This window comes from Psittacula echo (assembly GCF_963264785.1).
Source record: "Psittacula echo genome assembly, chromosome: 6".
Lineage (NCBI taxonomy): Eukaryota > Metazoa > Chordata > Aves > Psittaciformes > Psittacidae > Psittacula > Psittacula echo.
This window is the reverse complement of record NC_137743.1, coordinates 66405043-66423957: the sequence shown is the minus strand read 5'-3', so window position 1 is coordinate 66423957 and position 18915 is coordinate 66405043. Positions and strand designations below refer to the sequence as shown.

Genomic DNA, 18915 nt, shown 5'->3' with positions numbered 1-18915 from the left:
CTTTTGAATTTAAAACCAATCTCTTCCCGCAGGGCAGCACTACAGTGAAAAACTGAAGAAACCCCACTTCTATATTAATGGCAGTGGGATACAAAAAAGTACTCCCCCATGCTATCTTTTGGGCTTTTATGCCAAGCTACAGGGAGTCCTGTATTGCAGACCTGCTGGCTTCTGGCACCGATCATTTCATTTGGTGGGGTTTTGTGGAAAGTTTCTGTAGCTTTTCCCTGTGTGTTTTTCTTATATTTATTTTGAATCTATTGTTGTCTTTGCAGCAGGATATTCTCTTTGTCTTAATAATTTGCTGGCAGTGAAACAGTAGTAGAGTTTAGTAGGATTCAGATTTTTAAGAGGTGGTTGGATTTGTCGATAACAAATTCCACTAAAAAAAAAGCCCATATTGTACTGTACTTCAGCAGAATGCCAGTCAACAGACTCCTTCCCTGCAGGTATACTTACTACCATCATTACAGATCAGATGTAATGGAGCAGAAGCTATTAGTTTTCTTAAACAAGGAAGAGTATTTCTTCCTGCATCTTCTGCCAGTGCAAGGGGTAATACGTAAATTCTGCAGTTGTAATAGCTGTGCACTTACAAAACATTGTTTTACGTGATCTGTCCATAGACCTGCAATAATGCTATAAAAATGTGCAAATTTACTTTTAGAGCTGAAGCTTTTGGTTTGAATTCAGTAGATGAGATTCAGGGCCATTAAAATTCCTGAAGATCACAGGTATTTTGGTACATGGGACAAAATTACCATTTCTGTTTGCAGTAATTAATCAATGACGCTGTTCTTCAGAATTGCATTCTCATTTGTGAATAACTGAAAGAACTCGTTTTGGAGCATAAAGTATCTGTATGAAAATGATTGAAGAAACAAGGTGTGTTTAAACCACAAAGGGTTTGTAATGTGTGCTGTCTGTTAATGTAACTGATCGGTGACTGGCCTCAGGTGGCTCCATTGCATAGAGGCTGAAGATTGGAGTATACCACTAGGGTATTTAGGCAAGGAGTGGCATTTTTTAACATGCATGGTTTCAGGGTATACAAAAGAGATTTTTTTACATGTGATGGCTCATTTGAGCTTTGTATAGAAGGAGTTATTTTAGTTGGTAACAGATTGATGACTGGAGTTACTAAGAGTATTAGATATGTTTTATTCCAAGAATTCCAGTGTTTTTACAGCATGCAAAGTTCTGTTAAGGAACTCTTTAATGCCAGTTTGTGGCTAAGAGCTACTCCTTGCAGTACTATTATGGCCACTAGTTTTGTCTTCCTGTGTCTTCCACTTACTAAACAGCTCCCATTTTGCAGCAGTTTCCCTCTATTTGCTAACCTTCCAGTGCAGCTTCTTCAGTCAACCAGATGACTATCAGTGGAGACCAGTATGAGGTCCTACAGTACTCACTGATATTTTAGTAGTGCTTTTGTGTTTGGTGGAAAAAATGGCATGCAAAGACTTGTCTTGCTCCTTCTGAGATTGTGGGTTGTTGTCAGCAAGATGTAAGGACAGACCTTTGTCACTTTCTCATCACACTTGGATCATACATAAAAGATATTTATTCTAGGTACTGATGTCAGGATTGATGTCATGTGTTGAGTACTGAAATCAGACACGAACCTTGAATCTTCCTCATTCTAGAAACTTACTTTAGATGTACTTTATTCTTTTTCAAGTGCATCTTCTGTTTCCTGAGACATTTGCTGTGTTATTTACCTGGTAGATCAAAAGAGTTGGTACTTGTGGGCTCAGGCTGCTTGCTGATATCAATTCTAACCTTATTTATAAAATGTATTTGTATTATGTCTCTATTCTGTGTGACAGGGTGCCAAAGCATGTTTCCTCAGAGACATTCCCTTTTCTGCAATCTACTTTCCTGTTTATGCTCACAGTAAACTGATGCTTGCTGATGAAGATGGCCATGTGGGAGGACTTAATCTCCTTGCAGCTGGAGCCATTGCAGGTAATTTTGCAGAATGTTTTCCAGAAGTACTTTTTTTTTCTTTTAGTGAGTAATGTTTAATATTCATTCAGTAGCCCCATATAAGGAAGGGTACTGTACCATTGTATCTGATTTAATCTAAATTTGATCACTGTTACCCTTAGTGGGAGACGATGTAATTTTGATGAGAGCTAATTACATTTGCATAATGTGGATAAACAGCGTAATGCAGCTCAGCAACTTGTAGTCAAATCTGATCTGTCTGTCTCAATGGGGTTTTACTTGTTACTGTGCTCTCAGAGTTGAAGGCTAATTTGAATCTTTGATGAACATAAAATGAGAGATCATAAGAGCTAGGAAGAAAATGACTTATCAAGTTTTGGATTCCTGAATAACTGAGAAGAAACTTTGTTCAAATGTAATTGCTAAAACTAGGGCATTAGTTTGTCAAGAAGCTGAAGTTAAAGTATCATAATCTGAAATTTAAAATATTTTAAGGCTTCTTTTCAAGAATCTTTAGGATAAAGATAACAGGCAGCTGTGGTAAAAAGGTGGTTTTACTAAATGGCAAGTGATATAAAAATATTAGTTGTAGGAACTGCAGTGGTGGATATATAAAAATGTGGATAGAGGTGGCCAGATTCTGCACTGCCAGGGATTAGATCACTAGGACGAAAACCAGGCATCTGCAGCCTCTCAATCGCAAATGATTCAGTGTTGGAATCTGTGCAGTTTAGAAACATCACTGGGCTGAACAGACCTTCTGTTACTTGTTACAGTCATAAGGAATCACTGTATATACATCAGTCATGAGCTGTCTGTGTGTAAAGAGTGGTTTCCCACACTGGACTTGATACAGAGCTTGGCTGCACCTGCTCTTTGCCAGTTGGTGCGTTCCTTGCACCAGAGGGAAGGGAGAGACCAGCTAGGAAACTAGTCACAGACCTGTAGCCCTGCTTATTTTCAAGCAACTAAGAGCTACCAGAAGCAGAAAATTATTTAGCTTACTGTACTCCTAGAAGCACATATAAATATTATTATTTAACTTGTATCTCATATAAATGTTTTTAATTTTAGATTACAGACTTCACAGCTTCTCTTCATTTATTTGATTAGTGTTTCTGGGTCACACATACTAAGTGATGAACCCTATTAAAAATGTGTGTAAATCTTGGCCTAGTTTTATAGCGTATACAGGAACTTGCCTTTCTGAACTTCAAATTTCAAATTCCCAGTTGTTCCATCTATTCCTGTAACGTGTGCGCAGCAGGAAAGAATAGTCTGAACGTATCTGCTGTAAAGGAAAATAGCATATGGTTGCTATTAGTGTATGCTTGTGGGCTTAACGACATTGCTTCTGTTTTCCTTTAAAACCTCCTGAATCGGCCTGTGACACTTCAGAGTTTATGATGACCTATGCCGATCAGTGATTTGTTAAAATTTTAGCTCAATTTTAACCAATTGAAAAAGTTCAGCAGAAGTCAGAATCAATTGCAAAGTTCTAGTCAGAAGATGGCTCCTCTTTTAAAGAGAATTAAATTTGTACGGTATTCAGAAATACCTCAGATATCACAGTTACATACTGTGGAGTACACTTCTGAAAACTTTCTCCTTTCCTTTGACTAGAAAGCTGAGAGTGCTGCCTTGGAAGTGGAGATTTGTTCTTCCATCACTGTTGGCTAGTATCATGCTGTTGGTACTAAGCAGGCTTGTAAAATACCTTCATTGTCCTCAGTCTTTTTATGGCTTGCCTATTGAAGTAAGCAGCATCTGTTCTCCTACGGAACAGTGCAAACAGCAGTACAGACATAATTCTGCAGAATAGATGGTTTAAGTAGTAGTTTTCTTATTAATAGATGCATGTGTGTAGTATTCAATTTCTCAGATCAATCATCCACTTAATTTGTAAAACGTTGTAGAGCTTTAAGAAATGCAGTAAGGTTGCACAACTAATTTTTGTTATGGATATCTCTTATTACAGGTATAACATACAAGTGAACTTAAAAATGCCTCTCATCTTTTTGAAACTACTGTTAATGACAGCCCACTAGAATGTGTTGAGAGAATTGCTGTTGATTAATTATTGTTTTCTTTACTATAAGTTATAGCCTTTAAATTTAGAAGAAACTCAGAATGATTATATCAAGCACAACAGTTTATATTGTCATCAAGTGTAAGAACTTGCATTTTTAGTAAAGCCTAGTTTTTGAGGAAAAAAAAATTAAAGTTTATGGTTGCATTTTTCAGAAGTGCTCCCTCTCACGAGCATCTTTGTGCAAATTAAATGTGGTTTTCTTCTAAAAGGTGTGCCTGCTGCTTCTTTGGTAACCCCTGCTGATGTCATCAAGACAAGACTGCAAGTGGCAGCTCGCGCTGGTCAGACAACATACAGTGGAGTTATTGACTGCTTTCGAAAGATTCTAAGGGAAGAAGGTGCTTCAGCTTTTTGGAAGGGAGCTGGAGGTGAGAAACACGCTCTGAATATTAGGCCTGATCCTGGATCTGCAAACTAACAGTTTGCTTTGTTAAGGACTCAAGTTAGAGCAGTATTTGGAAGGTCTGATTCAGAAAAAAATCTTATGGCTTGTTAAAAATGTTCAGCTTCTCTCCTGAGAAATTCTTCTGTTTGACACTGTGATATGTAATATTTAACAGCTCGTGTGTTCAGATCTTCGCCCCAGTTTGGTGTTACTTTGGTCACTTATGAACTTCTGCAGAGATGGCTTTATGTCGATTTTGGAGGCCTGTAAGTCAGATACTTGCTTTTTAGCTTGCACAAGAAAGCTGTGAAGTTAAGAACAATCTTATTCTTTTCCTCATGCATGGGACCACTTAAACTTGGTGCCTTTACGTACTTAAAATTGCAGTATGCAAGAAATCCCCCCATCCTTATGAAATTGAGAGATAATTGCATGCTACTTCTAAACAGATGAGATGAAGACCCATCTCATATTATTTTAATACATTAATTTGTATTTCCATTGTAGCAAAATATTTTGTCCATTTCCCCCATGCCAGTGAAAGTTAACAGTATTTAACAAAGCTATTGGTAAAAATGTAACTTCAGTTTTGGCCTTGATTTCCCATGAAGCTGTGGTCTGAACTCAACTTTACTTGACATAGAAGTGAATTAATTAAGGTCAGCTTTAACAGCCTTCCATACTCAAACAAAAGCCTAAAGTATTTAGTCTAGATTTTATAGAGTTATCCAGGCTTAAGAAAATGCTTTAAATAAAGGAAAGACTTTTCTTCTTTCTTTAAACAGCAAACCTTCTGGATCAGAACACACCCTCAAAACTCGAATTTCAGATCTTCCTCCTGTTAACCCTGAGCACATAGGTGGATACAGACTTGCTACAGCCACATTTGCTGGAATAGAAAACAAATTTGGGTTGTACCTTCCAAAGTTTCGATCTCCTGCCATCAGTCCAGCTCAACCAAGTAGCAGCTGAATCCTGGAACCTAACAAGTGGTGCAGTGGAAAAAATTCACCAGAGTAGGAACTGTATTTTTTCCAGTCAGCTGCATGTTGCTCTAGCTGAACTGAGCTTGCAAATCTAACTACTCCTTTCTGATATTGATATATACCTGCATTTATTTATTTGCACACAAGGAACTGATTGAAGCTGAGGTTCTATGCCTTATTTTAACCAGCGGCATGAATCTGTAGCCTAGACTGCCTTGCACAGCTTGCATTTAATGTTACTGTACATATTGTACATCTTTGTACAGAGACATCCTGGCATCTATATCAATATCCATTTACACAACCAGTATTGCAGTTCAAAATAGTTTGAAATGTACAGAATGTTTTGAAGGCATTTTGTTAACAATCGTGACAATAAACTATTTAAAACCACTTCAGTCAGTTCACTGCTTTGTGTTTACAGAAAAGGTGTCCAATTGATTGTTGGTTTTTTTTTTCCCCCTCCACAGATTATGGATCACAGATTAAAATGTAAAGATTAGATGCACCCATTTAATGAATGTACAGCGCAGGACGTGGCCTCTGAAGGAACATATTTCAGTGCTAATTACAGCAAAGGTATTAAAAGGCAATGTGCTGGCTTGTAAGTGCAAGAGAAGACAGTAGTTAGATGAGCACACACAGTATTTTATTTTGCAGCACCGCTTTGTTAACAAGAAATTCTCTCAAAATACAAGGTAATACTAGATGTGTAATACATCCTACCCCTATGGTAGCATATTTAAAACACAGTATTTGGCAGTTATTAGCAGCCTCAACTTTTTCAGGATTTACTGAGTGATTTTTCCCAAATTGAAAACTTTTTATTAAAAAAGTTGAAGGCATTCTCTTTATTTCCAGATTGTTTTACCATTGAAATATTAGGTTATTCTGGAAAACAGACAGGCTTTAATCTAATATACAAAACTGATTGTTTACACTTCCAGTTGAGTAGAAATGAGAGAAGAAAGAAAAAGCTTGAACTATTTCTGGCTTAATGTCTGCCAAAAGGTTATATGGTGTAGTTCTAAAATGCAAAGGTGTAACAGGGAATAGGGGAGTCTGGGTTTCTACAGCCAGAGGAAAAGTAGTTATAGTACCCCTACCGCCAGAGAAGAGAGAAGTGGGTTGCCAGCCTTGCTTACTGAAGATAACTTCCCATCTTTAGTTCTATGTGTTTCTCTCAGGGTCAAACATCCCGCAGTACACTTTGTCCCAGCAGTATGAACTGACCTGAGGTGGTTATTTTCTTGCCGAGGTGACAGCAGGCCAACATGAAAAGCTTTAATCAGCTTATGAAGAAAGGCCACCTTAAAAACTGAACACTGCAAGTACAGACAAGCCCTCCTTCAGTTCTAGCCTCTAAGCAAGATACAAATTTGGTGCTATTTGGTGACCTAGAGGTTACAATGTGTTAAACTTGGGAGTTTGATCACTATTCTGCATCATGCATACATATGTACAAATATGTATGTGTGTGTATTTGGGGTTTTTTTTTTATATTTTTATATATATATAAAAAAACCCCTACATTAGAAGGCTTCCTGTCCTTATTTGGATTTTTTTCCTGTTCAGGTTAAAGAGTTGCCTGTTCTGTGCTGTTTTCTAGATAGAGACAGGCTTCCCAGGAACTCTCTCCTGTATCTATGTTTTGTTCTGCGCTTTTGTAAGTTAGATACAAAAATGGCAAGTACCGACCACTGGCATTTCATCTTAGTCACAGCTTGTTGACTGACTTGATCAAGGCCTTAGGAGACTTTGCAATGCAAGACAGCATTTGTATTTCTTAGAGCTCCAAAACTGGACAGTGTGTCTCCCAGGATGATCAATGACAGTACCTAACATCACTGCTGGTCTCTGTGTCGTAGGTATGGGCTTTACAACGTTTTTAACCAGTACTCAACTATTTTGTGAGGGAGGAACACAAGCAGGAATGAATACAGATTAGTACTGAAATGTAATAATTGAATATTACCAAAAGGTCAAAAATATGGAAAACTGATGCCATATGACCTATATCTTTATGCCACAATCCACTGAAAAAAAGCCTTACCTACTGGATTTCTGGTAACAAAGTCTGAAAGAAATGTATTTATTAATAAATGAGAAGTAACAATTTAAGTAAAAATAAACAAAAAACCTACTCAAAGCTAAGAAACCCCAACCAACTGTCCAAAACAGCAAGACAAGAATTCTTGTGCCTCAAAGGTAAAAATCATCACATGGTGTACCTGTTCACACGTTTCTCAACTGAACAGATAGCTGCTGTCATAAGGTTGATATTTACCTTGTATGTTTTCTTCAAAGTGAACAGCATGACTTTTTATTGAAGGGGGACTTTTGACAAGTCAACACCAGTGGAAGCCTAAATCTATTTCACTTTCAAGCCCAGTGAGAAAGAGAACCTCCTGAAGACTGCTGCCTGTGTCTCTGTGAGCTACTCGCAACAGAACTGAGACAAGGAGAAACATTAAAAAAACCCCAAACCAAACCCTAACACCAAAACCAAATTTAAAACACAAACACCATAGAAACAATAGGAGTACTTCTAGACCTAAAGCTGATTATGGAATATAAACCTATTTTCCTACTTTTAAGCATATAAAGCAGCTCTTCTGGCAAAACAATAAACTTGTAGCAGATTAAGACTACCAGAACCAAACTTAAAAGTCCTAAGTTAAAGGCATCGATGCTGGTTTAGTGTCTAATTAGTACAAGTCAGAATATTTACTTAACCACCTTCCCCCCAAAAAAAAACCAACCCCAAAACTGACCAAAAAAGCTCAAACCAAACCAACCAACCTAAAAAACCCCAACCAAACAATATAATGATGTCCCCCATGAACCATAACCCCAAAACTGATCTTGATGGGAAACTTTATGAGAAAGATGTACTCAAAAAAATTAACCTAAAAAAAAAAATCTAACAGAAATTGCAACCATTTTGTTTTCAAGCCATTGAGAAGTTTTGTTTCAATAAAACTGTTAATGCAGATGTCTTTATTATACTTAATATGGAAAATTAGTAGCAAGTCTGTAGTTAACAGAATGCTAATCATGCTATAGAAATTAAGTCAAAATCTAGTTCCTTGTCCTATGGAAAGGACTGACAACAGCAGCCTTTTTCCTTTTGTCTGATTGCCAGGGTAGGAAGTGGAGGCTGGGGGGTAGAAAACAGCTCTGCTGCGTGTAGTAAAATGAAAGCAGGAGCTCCCAGAAACTTCCTACTCTCAAACTACTGAAGGGTCACAGACGAGGGGTCAGGGCAGCTGACAAGTGCTCATACAATATTTATTCATGAATCAGTCTCACCTTTTAATGCACCAATTCAAACAAAAGAACTGGGTATTAAATATGTATTTCATTAATTCAGGTCCAATTATCAAGTTTGGAACTACAGACAATTTTTTATTATCATATATTACCCACTACCTTATCCATATATAAACAATGAAACTTACTTGGAACATATGCATGCTTATTATCATGGGTAATTCAAATTAAAGAATGCTTCAGAGATTAGCTACCTAATGAAGGCTAGTCTTTGTAATATGTAAAGTTTAGCTTAGAAACAGAACTTTCACTTTTCAGACATACTGTTACAAAGTGGAAATTTCAGAAGCCCAATAGCAAATTTACACCAGGTTAGTGTTTCAGCAAAAGAAGGTCCTTGCAAAGTCAAGGTTAACTGTATTAAAAGTTACACAAATCCAAGTATGTGCTTGTAATTTATATATAAAAAGTGACAATCTGATTTTCAGTAATCTTAATATATTTTCAAAGTCCACAGTTGAATCCATATATCCCTCCCATAAGCTATTACTTGAACTGACACGTGCACTTTGCATCAGATCATTCACCGTTCTACTACCACTGCTGCCTATTGTTATAGATCTACGCTGGTATGCGAGTTGCAGCTTCCTCTTCTGCATCAGCTCTGTTAGCGTTTATTTCTGCCAGGGTTCGACCAAACCGAGTCCACTCATCACTGCGAGGAATGGCAATTTGCTGTTGACAAAGAGAATGTTATTTGAGCCTACTGATAAACAAGAAGTGAGCTCATTTGGAACAGCAGAGCACTTAAGTAACATTCAGAAGAGGTTCCAATAGAAAAGCTTATTTTTATGTAGTGTAACTTTTGAAATAGTCTGAACATCAAAAGCTCTAACTAATAAAGGAAGCCGAATTTGAGAATTGTGTATTTAAGTATGTAATGATACTACTACAAGCTTGTGTGATCCATCTCCATCCGAGATGGATGCCTCAAAAGGGGAATACTAATGCTATATCCTCATCCAATCAATTAGTTACGTACTACTGCAGTACACAGACTTGCAATAGCAACAGCTTCCCTGTAGGAACAGGGTCAGGACTGCTTCACTGTAAAATGTTTTGCTCTGCACTTCTCAAGCTGTGGTCAGAATTCACATGTCCCCATTACAAAGAAGATTCTTTCATCTTATTTCACCAGCCTCACAATAATACTTCTACTTTCTCAGTGACCGCCATGTAACATGCTAAAAAGTTATCCTACTATTTCCAAAATAGACCCAAAAAGTAAACATTAACTTGAAAATAAAAATTATACCCTCTACCCCTAATCACAGGGGGAAAAAAGTTAAAAGCAAGTTGCTAAATAAAAGTCAAAGAAATTCAAGTGTTTTGCAACGTAGTTTGCACAATACAGGGTATACATACCTCTCCCACATCATATATAACTATTTGTCCCTCTGAATCACCAACAGCAATCTCTCTCCCAGAATGTGTCCATCTCACGCGGTTCAGAGCAGGGTTACCCTCCACAGTAATGCTTGCAGTTGGCACCTGTATCCATTTACAACACATGGATAAAAATGCATGAGGATTCCATAAGCTATGGGTTACAGAACACTCCTAGTCCCTCAGTGTTGCATCAAAGGAAGTGCCCAACATTTCCACTGACACAGAATATGCAGATCTCAGACTTTCAGTGGCCCTAAGCTGTCACCAGTGACATGACCAAAACAACACATCTTTTGTTCCTTGGCCAAAGTACAAGCACCCTCTATCAGAAAGCACACCTGCACCACACTGTTGTCATGAGACATGAGGCACTGACAGGCATTCAATCAGACAGCAAGGAGGAGCCCTGCAATCTCAAGAAAGATTATGACAGAGGGCAGGGATGAAGTGAGCTGCTTTGGCAGGTTGAATCCTATCCAAAGGCTAGAACCAGGTAACTCCTGTTTGAAGCCATAGGCTGGCATAAGGTGCTGCAGAACTGCTCTCCCTTTTAAATGCAGTTTTAAGAAAGTGAAATTTTAAGTACTGAATATCTGCCAGGTTCTTCCTCTCACCTACCTCCAAGAAGTTTAAGTCTCAGAAAAGATTTATAGTATAATTAAGTTTGTAACTCACACCAGAAAACTCGAATACTCACTTCTCTTAAGTTTGCCAGCAAATTGTAATTTCACTGCAGTATTATTATAGCAAAGGTAATATGGCAATTGGAACAGCAGTGTGGGGGTAAGAGGTTTGCTGACACTGTTAAGCTATAGGCTGCCAAGGCCATACTTGCGGGAGGTCTATAATCACTTTTCATGGATCAGTGTTACACTGACAGATGCTTTGCACTCTTGTTACAGTTAAAACAGTTTAATTACCACTGTTACTCATTATGAGGAATCATTTGAGTAACAACCTGTAACCAAAGAATAGTATCTATTACACACAAACTACTGGAACTACAGACTATGTAAGGACAACAACAAAATCCCCAAACCAAAACACTATGCTGAACTTCTGACATCTTTTCCTCCTCTAAGTATACAAACACTTTCCAGCTGCATTTGACTGTTAACCTGACAGCCTCACCTCAGTATCATTGTTGAGATTCCACAGGTCAAGCCTGCCCATCCCATCCACACAGGCAAACAAGGCAGGGTGAGTTGGAGACCACATCACATCATAAACGTAATCTGAGTTGTCTTCAAAGGAGTAGAGGGGTTTGTTATTCTGAAAAAAGCAAATGTAACAATGCAATACGCAAACTCTGCACTTCAAAATTATAAAGCTAACGGGTAAAGCAAAATACAGAACTTCAGCAGCATTATCAGCAATAACTACAGAGTGATTCACATTTTGACTTAATTTTAAAAAATGCCTCTGCAAAAAAGCATTCCCAAATTAATACTATTGTTAAACGGATGCTTTCCAAAGCACGCAGCCTTTTTGCTGGCTGCTACTATAAAACAATCGGTAGCAAGCTAATATTGTAAAAGATTGTAAATTCAATAAATTAATAATGTTCTAAATCAAGCCAATGATAATTCAGCGACAGCACTTCAGATTATTACGGGGAGATTCCAACAGTGCTTCCTCTGCTTTGCATCCTCCAGGGCATCAAACTAACAGAGAAAGAGGTAATTCTGGCAGTGGGAAAGACAGATATTTCAATTGTGAGCCTCCTGGAGTTCAACTGACATCAGGTTTTGGTGCTGCCCCTTAACCCTCCACAAAATTGTAGCAAAACATTTGCGTTGTGCATAATACAAAGTAACTGATTTTACAACATGATTTATGTTTGATTACATTGTAATAATTAGTGAAACAAAGGGCAAGAGGATGAACAGAATGGATCGCAAGTATACAAATGATGTACAATCTGAAAGCAAAGCTTTATGTTGTTAACTATAGTTTTGCTCATCAGCTGTCTCCTTCTTGCAGGCCTGCTGCTAGGAACCAAGAGAGCTGCATACAATTTGATTTCAGTTTACTGAAGTTTCTTAAGTAGCTTACATTATAGCACCACCTTGTGTCAAGGACTATGAAGAAAACCACTGAACTATCTAAGTTACCTTGGTTGTCCAAAGCTTTACTGTCCAGTCAAAAGAAGAGGTGACAAAAAGATGTGAGAAGTCTACAGGTCCAACTGCTGCATGGCAGTTGATACCTGTGATTGGTCCCTGGTGTCCTTCAAACATCTCACTGATTCCAGCTTTGCTGTTTTAGAATATATAACCAAGGTTAATTTATCTGGAAATTGTACACCTGCAGACAGAGACAGCACTGAAATGCAATTTAAATATAGCCACAAGAAGATTTTGCTGCTTTCTATGGAGGTTACCCCACTGCAAAAGGCTTCATCACCACAGGATCACAGAAGACCAGGCTTGATACGGACCTTAACTTCAGCATCTATTTCCTGCTAACCTTAAGTGCCAGAATGTACCATAGGGAGAAGACACTCATTCAGCAGGTACCAGTCCACACATTTAACCACATTATTTCTCATGCAAAGAACAAAATCCAGTCCTCAAGAATGAGCACAGAACTCCCACAGGCTTAAGGGAAGTTCCATGTACCTCATGGACAGAGTTTGGATATAAACCAGTAACAACATATCCTTTATAGCCTCCTATCAGAAGCGATGAAAAAGAAGGGGGGGGGGGCAGATGGGAAGGATGTTACACAAAAGTGATACAATTTGAGGTATTTTGGAGTCAAAACACTGTGTGGCAACGGTGATGTGTATCTGAGATGAAACCTGGACACTCAATTATATTTAAGAAAGCAATTGATAAGATACAGTCAGACAATTTCAAAATAGATTGACCAGCAGGAGAAAAGCTGGCCAATTTAAGATTTGTGCGTGACATTACTGTACAATTAGCTACAGAACCGATATGAAGTTCGGAATGTTCTGCTACAATTCAGATGAATAAAACTGCAGTGACCTACAGTGCCCTCATCAGCACAAACAACTCCTAGACACTGAAGGCAGCACAGTACCAATTCAATATTCCAACTTCTTCTGGTTTTAATAAAGCTCTCACTCAGGAAACAGTGTGCACTGGAGATCATATACAGCTATTTTGAACTCCTTCAAAACAAAGGAGTAAATACACACTGTAAATGATTTTATGAGTGTGCAGAGCATGCAAGGACTCATCCTTTCACTGTATTTATTTCCTTTGAACAATTAAAGTTTGTATTCACCTGCCATGACGACACGCAGTGTACACAGAGCCTTCTTCACTGCCAACAACAAAGTTGTTGACATCTCCAATAGGGAATGACATGCATGTAACAGCCACAGCCTTGGACTGTTTGTGAACCAGCTCCATGCTATCCTGTAGAGAAAATATCAGCAACTAGCTTAAAAAAAAAAAAACCCACAACATTTCCACAGGTAAGGAAATATTTTATCACATACTTATTGAGCTATTGAGCATAATTCTGTGTGTTAGGAAAACGTTTATTAATGCTTTTTAGATTCATTAAAGTTTTACAAAATATTAATCTGGAATATCTATATATCTATATATATCTATATCTCCAAAGTTATCTTACCTGGGGTTGAGAAAGCATGTCCAGACTCCAAGAGCATATTTTCCCATCAGTTGAGATACTAATCAAATTATGAGCATTCTGCGTCCCAACAACATTTACACAGTACACTGGGTGCTAAGAAATGTAAAATATTATCAGAAAAAAGAAAGTCCAAGTAGCAACTAATTTTGGTGTAATATAAACGCAAAACATACAACTTCACCATTTAACAAAGCATAAAAAGATTGACTGCAGTATAGCACAAAGAATACTCCCCTATAAAACTAATACTTGTTTTTCTGACACTTTGATTTTTATGAACAGCCCAGTTCTTCAGTGATAGCATGGGCAAAATACAGACATAAACATGTAAGCATTATCAATCAAGTGCACTGGACAGAGTTTCCTAGAGGTTAAATACATCTCAACAGGGAACAGTCCTTGAAGATATTTCACCCCCTACCGTGTGAGCAGCAGCTGAAAGTGGAGTTCTCTGCACTGGGGTTCTCTTATTGCTGCGATTATCCCACAGCACTATTTGGCCTGAGTATGTGCCACCAACCACCAGATTGGGATGGAATTTTGCAAAGGTAGCTGACATCACCGCTGACTGAAAGGAAAAGAAATCAAACAACAAAATACATAAAATACACAAAAAACTACTCTATAACAACACTATGCCCGAATCTAAAGAAAATGGGACCAACCAGCAGAGTAAGTAATTTGCTTAGATTTATTTGATACACTATTTCACTGTCCAGTTAAGGATTCACAAGCACTTTGTAAACTCTCAACAGTCTTTTTGTTTTAATTTGTATTTATAAAATGACATTTTCCGCCTCTTTTTCTTTCATATGTCTACATTTGTATCCCTCCCAGTACAGTTTGTTAGCAAGGGAAGGCCCAGTAACGCGCAAGACTTTAATGACATTTTGCCACATTCTGTGGTCATTTTCTTAGAGAATGTACAAATCCATTTCGATACAATAAAGTTATTTCTTCAACCTGGGCTCTGACAGTAATCTGACAACACAAGATTAAATTCTGATTCAGCTATGCAATTTTCCAGAATTATGGCATTTTGAAAATAAATTGGCTATTCCAGGCTTGGCATAATGGAAGAGATTTGCATGCTTTTACCTTTCAGAAAGCTACCAGAAAATCTCCCTTTGCCTGTTTCTTAATTCATATGTTTCTAGTTTTCATCCTTGCTCCATCTCTTCAGGCCATCTTCATTTCATTTCATTCAGTAAACTAAGCTCTAGTAGTATACAATCCCACTCAATCTCCTTAAAAACCTTCTCTGTGGTTCAACCATGACACAAGAAGGTTTCTTGTTTTTTAAAAAAATTAAAATAAGAAAATGAGTTCTCAAACCAGACTGAATTCTGAATGATGTCAGAAATTCTGAAACAGAATAATGTTCAAAATCTCTAGCTATCAACATCTGTTTGCAAATACATGTGGTTAAAGTGAATGCCAGCCCAACGAAATCATTATGTTGACAAGCATAAGGAAGGTACTTGTCTAAGTTCATCAACATAAAATCTTTAGCCTCCTGAGACAGAATCATACCTGACAGTGAAAGACATACTCTGGGGTAGTTTTCTTGTACTTCATGTTCCATACGAGGGCCACTCCATCAGGCTCATGAGGTGCATCCTCATTGTTGTTGTAAGAGGCTACAAGTAATTCTGGGTACTGTGCAAGTTAAAAAGGAAAAATCTCAAAGTAAGGAAGATGACCACCTAATAGTCCAGACAATCCCAGAACCTTTGTTTTCTTTTGCCAAAATAAGGTTAAAAAACCTCATCAAAGCCCAAAAGCCACCTTATATTATATATAAATGAGAAACTGCCAGTTAAAACTGTAATTGTTTCAAATTTAGCTCATTAAAAAAAAAAAAGTATTAACATACACATTAGGGTCTTGTTCTGTCTTTCATCATAACTTGCTTTTAAATGTAACAGACAGAACTTTTAAGTGAGTGTTTTTTAGTGAGGCAACAGTTACCTCTATGAAGTAGTCCATAAACAAGAAACAAATATGTCAAAGACTTTCTTCATAATACAAACCTTTAGCTACTTTTCACAAAAGATTAACAGATCTGTTTACTTTTTGCAAATTACAGAGCCTGTAAGGAGCACATCAAAAAATACAGCCTGTATCAGCTGTGCTTATCAACAGGTCAAGTTCACAGAACTTGAACAACTTACCAAGATAACTGTTTAACTTACCTGAGATGACCAATCCAAACAACTGACAACACGATGCTTTGACCAACGTTCATCAAAAAACTGCCTATTTAAGGACAGTTTTGCTCCGGCTTGTATCTCTCTATAAAGGCAATTAGCAGATACTCATCTTAGATCACTTTCTCAATTACAAATATTGGACATTCACAGCAAAGTATTCAACATTCACATTACCCTTCTTTGTCTTCTAAGTCTCTCCCACTGTAGTCAAAGAAGATGTTGATTTGCTCAGAGAGGGCTCTCTCCACAATCCTTGTAGAGTGGTCAAAGAAACTTAAAAATTCCTCAGAATGCAAAATTTGTTGTTTTTCCTCTTCTGTAAGTTCATGAGGGGCAGCTGGAAAAGAATTAGACAAACATTCTCTGGACTGCATGCTTTCAGCAGTTCCTTCCGAGAAAGAGAAAACCATAACAAGAGTATTTATCATGATGTTGGGAAATTTGTTCCCTAAACTCATAGATTTGAGACACATTTTTACATTTTATATCTTGCTAGCTGATAGTTAAAACATACATCAAATTAATTTCAACTTAATGGGAAAAACAGTAAAACACTTATTGGTGCATTTCTCTACAGCCCACTCAGGATGTCTTGAGGCGAACTGTACCTTCTTCTTCCTCCTCTTTTTTTAAGGTTTTTTCTTCCTCAGGTTCAACTAATGGTTTTGGTGCAACCACATCGTCTTCATCTTCTTCATCTAAGAAGAAACATTATGGTGAGACTGTCAATGTCTTTAAAGAGGAACAGTAACATTCCAGATGAATCTCAAACAAACTGATGTAAAATAGTATCACTTAGCTTAAAATGGTTATATCTGTAAGATGTAGTCCCCAGGATAACATTATCTCAAACCAAAAGATCATTTGAATGCTGTCTACATGTGGGTTTTAGTTGCACTAAATTATGTAGTTGTATAAACTGAAATAAGACCCATAAGAAATTGTAAGGAATCCAAAGTGGAAATCTCTCTTACAGCATTTACGATTCCATACAAAATCATGTGGTGCATGCATGCTCTGTATAACATACTGACACGTTAATGCCACAGAATAAAGAAAAATCAAATGTCTAAAATAGACTACAGAGCAGCTGCTTCCTTTTGATCTGAAACCATCAGTCTAATGGGTCTTTGCATGGCATGGAGATAGCTTACATTAGCTTTCAGGTTGCTATTCTGAGAGGCAAATTCTGCTAAAGATAATAGCAGGGAGATTACATTTTTTTCTGTCATTCTAAATGCAAGTCTCATCTGTATCATGTTTGGGAATGAGAACTTTACAGTAAAATGTGTTTTCCCTAATTGCAATGAATAACATAAAATGTTAATGTTCAGGAATACTGACAAGGTTTACAGCACTTTCTGCATTTCTACATTTTATTCTTTGAGAACGGTAAACCAGAAAATAACTTTAAATTACTTAGTGTTGTGGAATATGCATTTCCTGGCTTTTCTTCACCCACTTTCTAGGGTAAGCTTCTGAAAAGACTTATTTTTATTGGCTAAACAGCTATGTCATCTATTTATAAGGGAATGGCAGCAGGAATCTGCTGTGTGCCTGATCACTAGTAATGAGACAGTATTCAACAGGGACTAGGCTTGTTTGTTACAGCCATCCCCCTGACCCACGTTCAAAGTTATCTAATAAAAAAAAGGAAAATAAAAAAATTAAACAAAATAAATCCACATGCACACACACAAAAAAAAGGAGGAAAAGGAAAAAGGGGTGGTCAAAGGATGGGAACCAGCTGCCAAGCCATGGTCCCAGCAGCCAGGCCAGCTGACTAGATAGCAACAACCAGATGGCACTGCTAGGATTGTGTCTCTGCTATGAGGTGGCAATGGGATGGCACAACATTTTTCTGCCTGACTGCTTCCAATCATGTCTTTCCCCATTGGCAAGCCTGTGCAATTACCAGCACTCCAGGAGGTCTACAGACAAGCCTTTACCCTGCAAACAAAATACAGCTTGTAGGCCATAGCAGCTGCCAAACCACACACATAGTGATAGGTTTAAAGAGGTCTGAAAATCTTTCTAACTCCATACTATAGGCAATAAAAATATAACTGTACCTGCAGGAAAGAAAGCTTTAAATGACACTGTATAATGCACACAATAATACAAACTCCAACTTAATCAAAATGATAATGACGTATGCCAATCCTACATTGCTTGAAATTGAGCGATTTTTACGTTCTGACAAGTTTACAGAACTAGGATAAATGGCATGAATGATTTCAATATATGCTCATACTTTTGAACCAAATGGTGAAGGTTAAAATCTTTCCTTTCAAGGGCCTCAATCAGCCACAAAGGAAAACAGTAATCACTGTCTTTTCAGCCAGCCCAACTGCATTTGTCAGCCCTTTCTCCGTCAATGCAGCCAGAGCAATCAACCTGCCAAACATTCAGAATGGAAAAACAATCTGAAAATACAGGGTATAATGCACCTGCCAGTGAAAATGGCCATTTCAAGAAAAGCTAGTGATCTCAGTGACCCTGCTGAGGAGGCGGTGGTGCAAAGGGGAAAGAACGCGTAAAAGAATTCTTAGTGATCTCCACTCTCTTGCACATTGACACTTCCTTACAAAGCATGCCAATTACAGCTTTTGTGCCACTTAAAAAAAAATGAAAGCTTTTTTGGGCAAAATAATCACATGGGGAAAGACACTGCTCCTTTTTAGATGGATTCTCATGTACAGCAGAGTGTAATCTGAAAACTGTATAACTTACAGCAATGCTAAAGAATGGAATTCTTAATGTCAAATCACTATAGGTGTGGACAGCGATTAATTAAAAAAGGTAATACCAGTTAACACATTTTGAGAACAACAAATGCAGCACCACATATCCACATTACAGCTACTTGGATAAAAATCCTTCGCTTGTTTGCCCTGCCAATCAATCCTGCAGATTGAAACTATGCCTTCCAATCCA

The 18915-nt window shown here is 37.6% G+C and overlaps 2 protein-coding genes across 9 annotated transcripts in view; one reads left to right on the top strand and one right to left on the bottom strand.

Moving 5' to 3' along the window:
* SLC25A12 (solute carrier family 25 member 12) overlaps positions 1-5797 on the top strand; it is a 50692-nt gene extending 44895 nt beyond the window's left edge. For 4 of the 5 annotated variants that reach the window (XM_080620271.1, XM_080620273.1, XM_080620274.1 and 1 more), the window contains 4 exons: positions 1830-1968; positions 4252-4410; positions 4603-4693; positions 5213-5797. In XM_080620271.1, the coding sequence (XP_080476397.1) occupies positions 1830-1968; positions 4252-4410; positions 4603-4693; positions 5213-5399 (576 nt within the window). In that variant the 3' untranslated portion in view covers positions 5400-5797. The remainder of the gene's footprint in view (positions 1-1829; positions 1969-4251; positions 4411-4602; positions 4694-5212) is intronic. The other variant, XM_080620275.1, reaches the window with a different exon arrangement.
* Positions 5798-6078: 281 nt separating this feature from the next.
* DYNC1I2 (dynein cytoplasmic 1 intermediate chain 2) overlaps positions 6079-18915 on the bottom strand; it is a 30954-nt gene continuing 18117 nt past the window's right edge. For all 4 annotated transcript variants that reach the window (XM_080622136.1, XM_080622139.1, XM_080622137.1 and 1 more), the window contains 11 exons: positions 16587-16676; positions 16153-16315; positions 15961-16060; positions 15299-15424; positions 14187-14333; positions 13745-13858; positions 13391-13524; positions 12250-12394; positions 11267-11407; positions 10112-10237; positions 6079-9421 (listed from right to left, as the gene is read on the bottom strand). In XM_080622136.1, coding sequence (XP_080478262.1) covers positions 9308-9421; positions 10112-10237; positions 11267-11407; positions 12250-12394; positions 13391-13524; positions 13745-13858; positions 14187-14333; positions 15299-15424; positions 15961-16060; positions 16153-16315; positions 16587-16676 — 1400 coding nt within the window. In that variant the 3' untranslated portion in view covers positions 6079-9307. The remainder of the gene's footprint in view (positions 9422-10111; positions 10238-11266; positions 11408-12249; positions 12395-13390; positions 13525-13744; positions 13859-14186; positions 14334-15298; positions 15425-15960; positions 16061-16152; positions 16316-16586; positions 16677-18915) is intronic.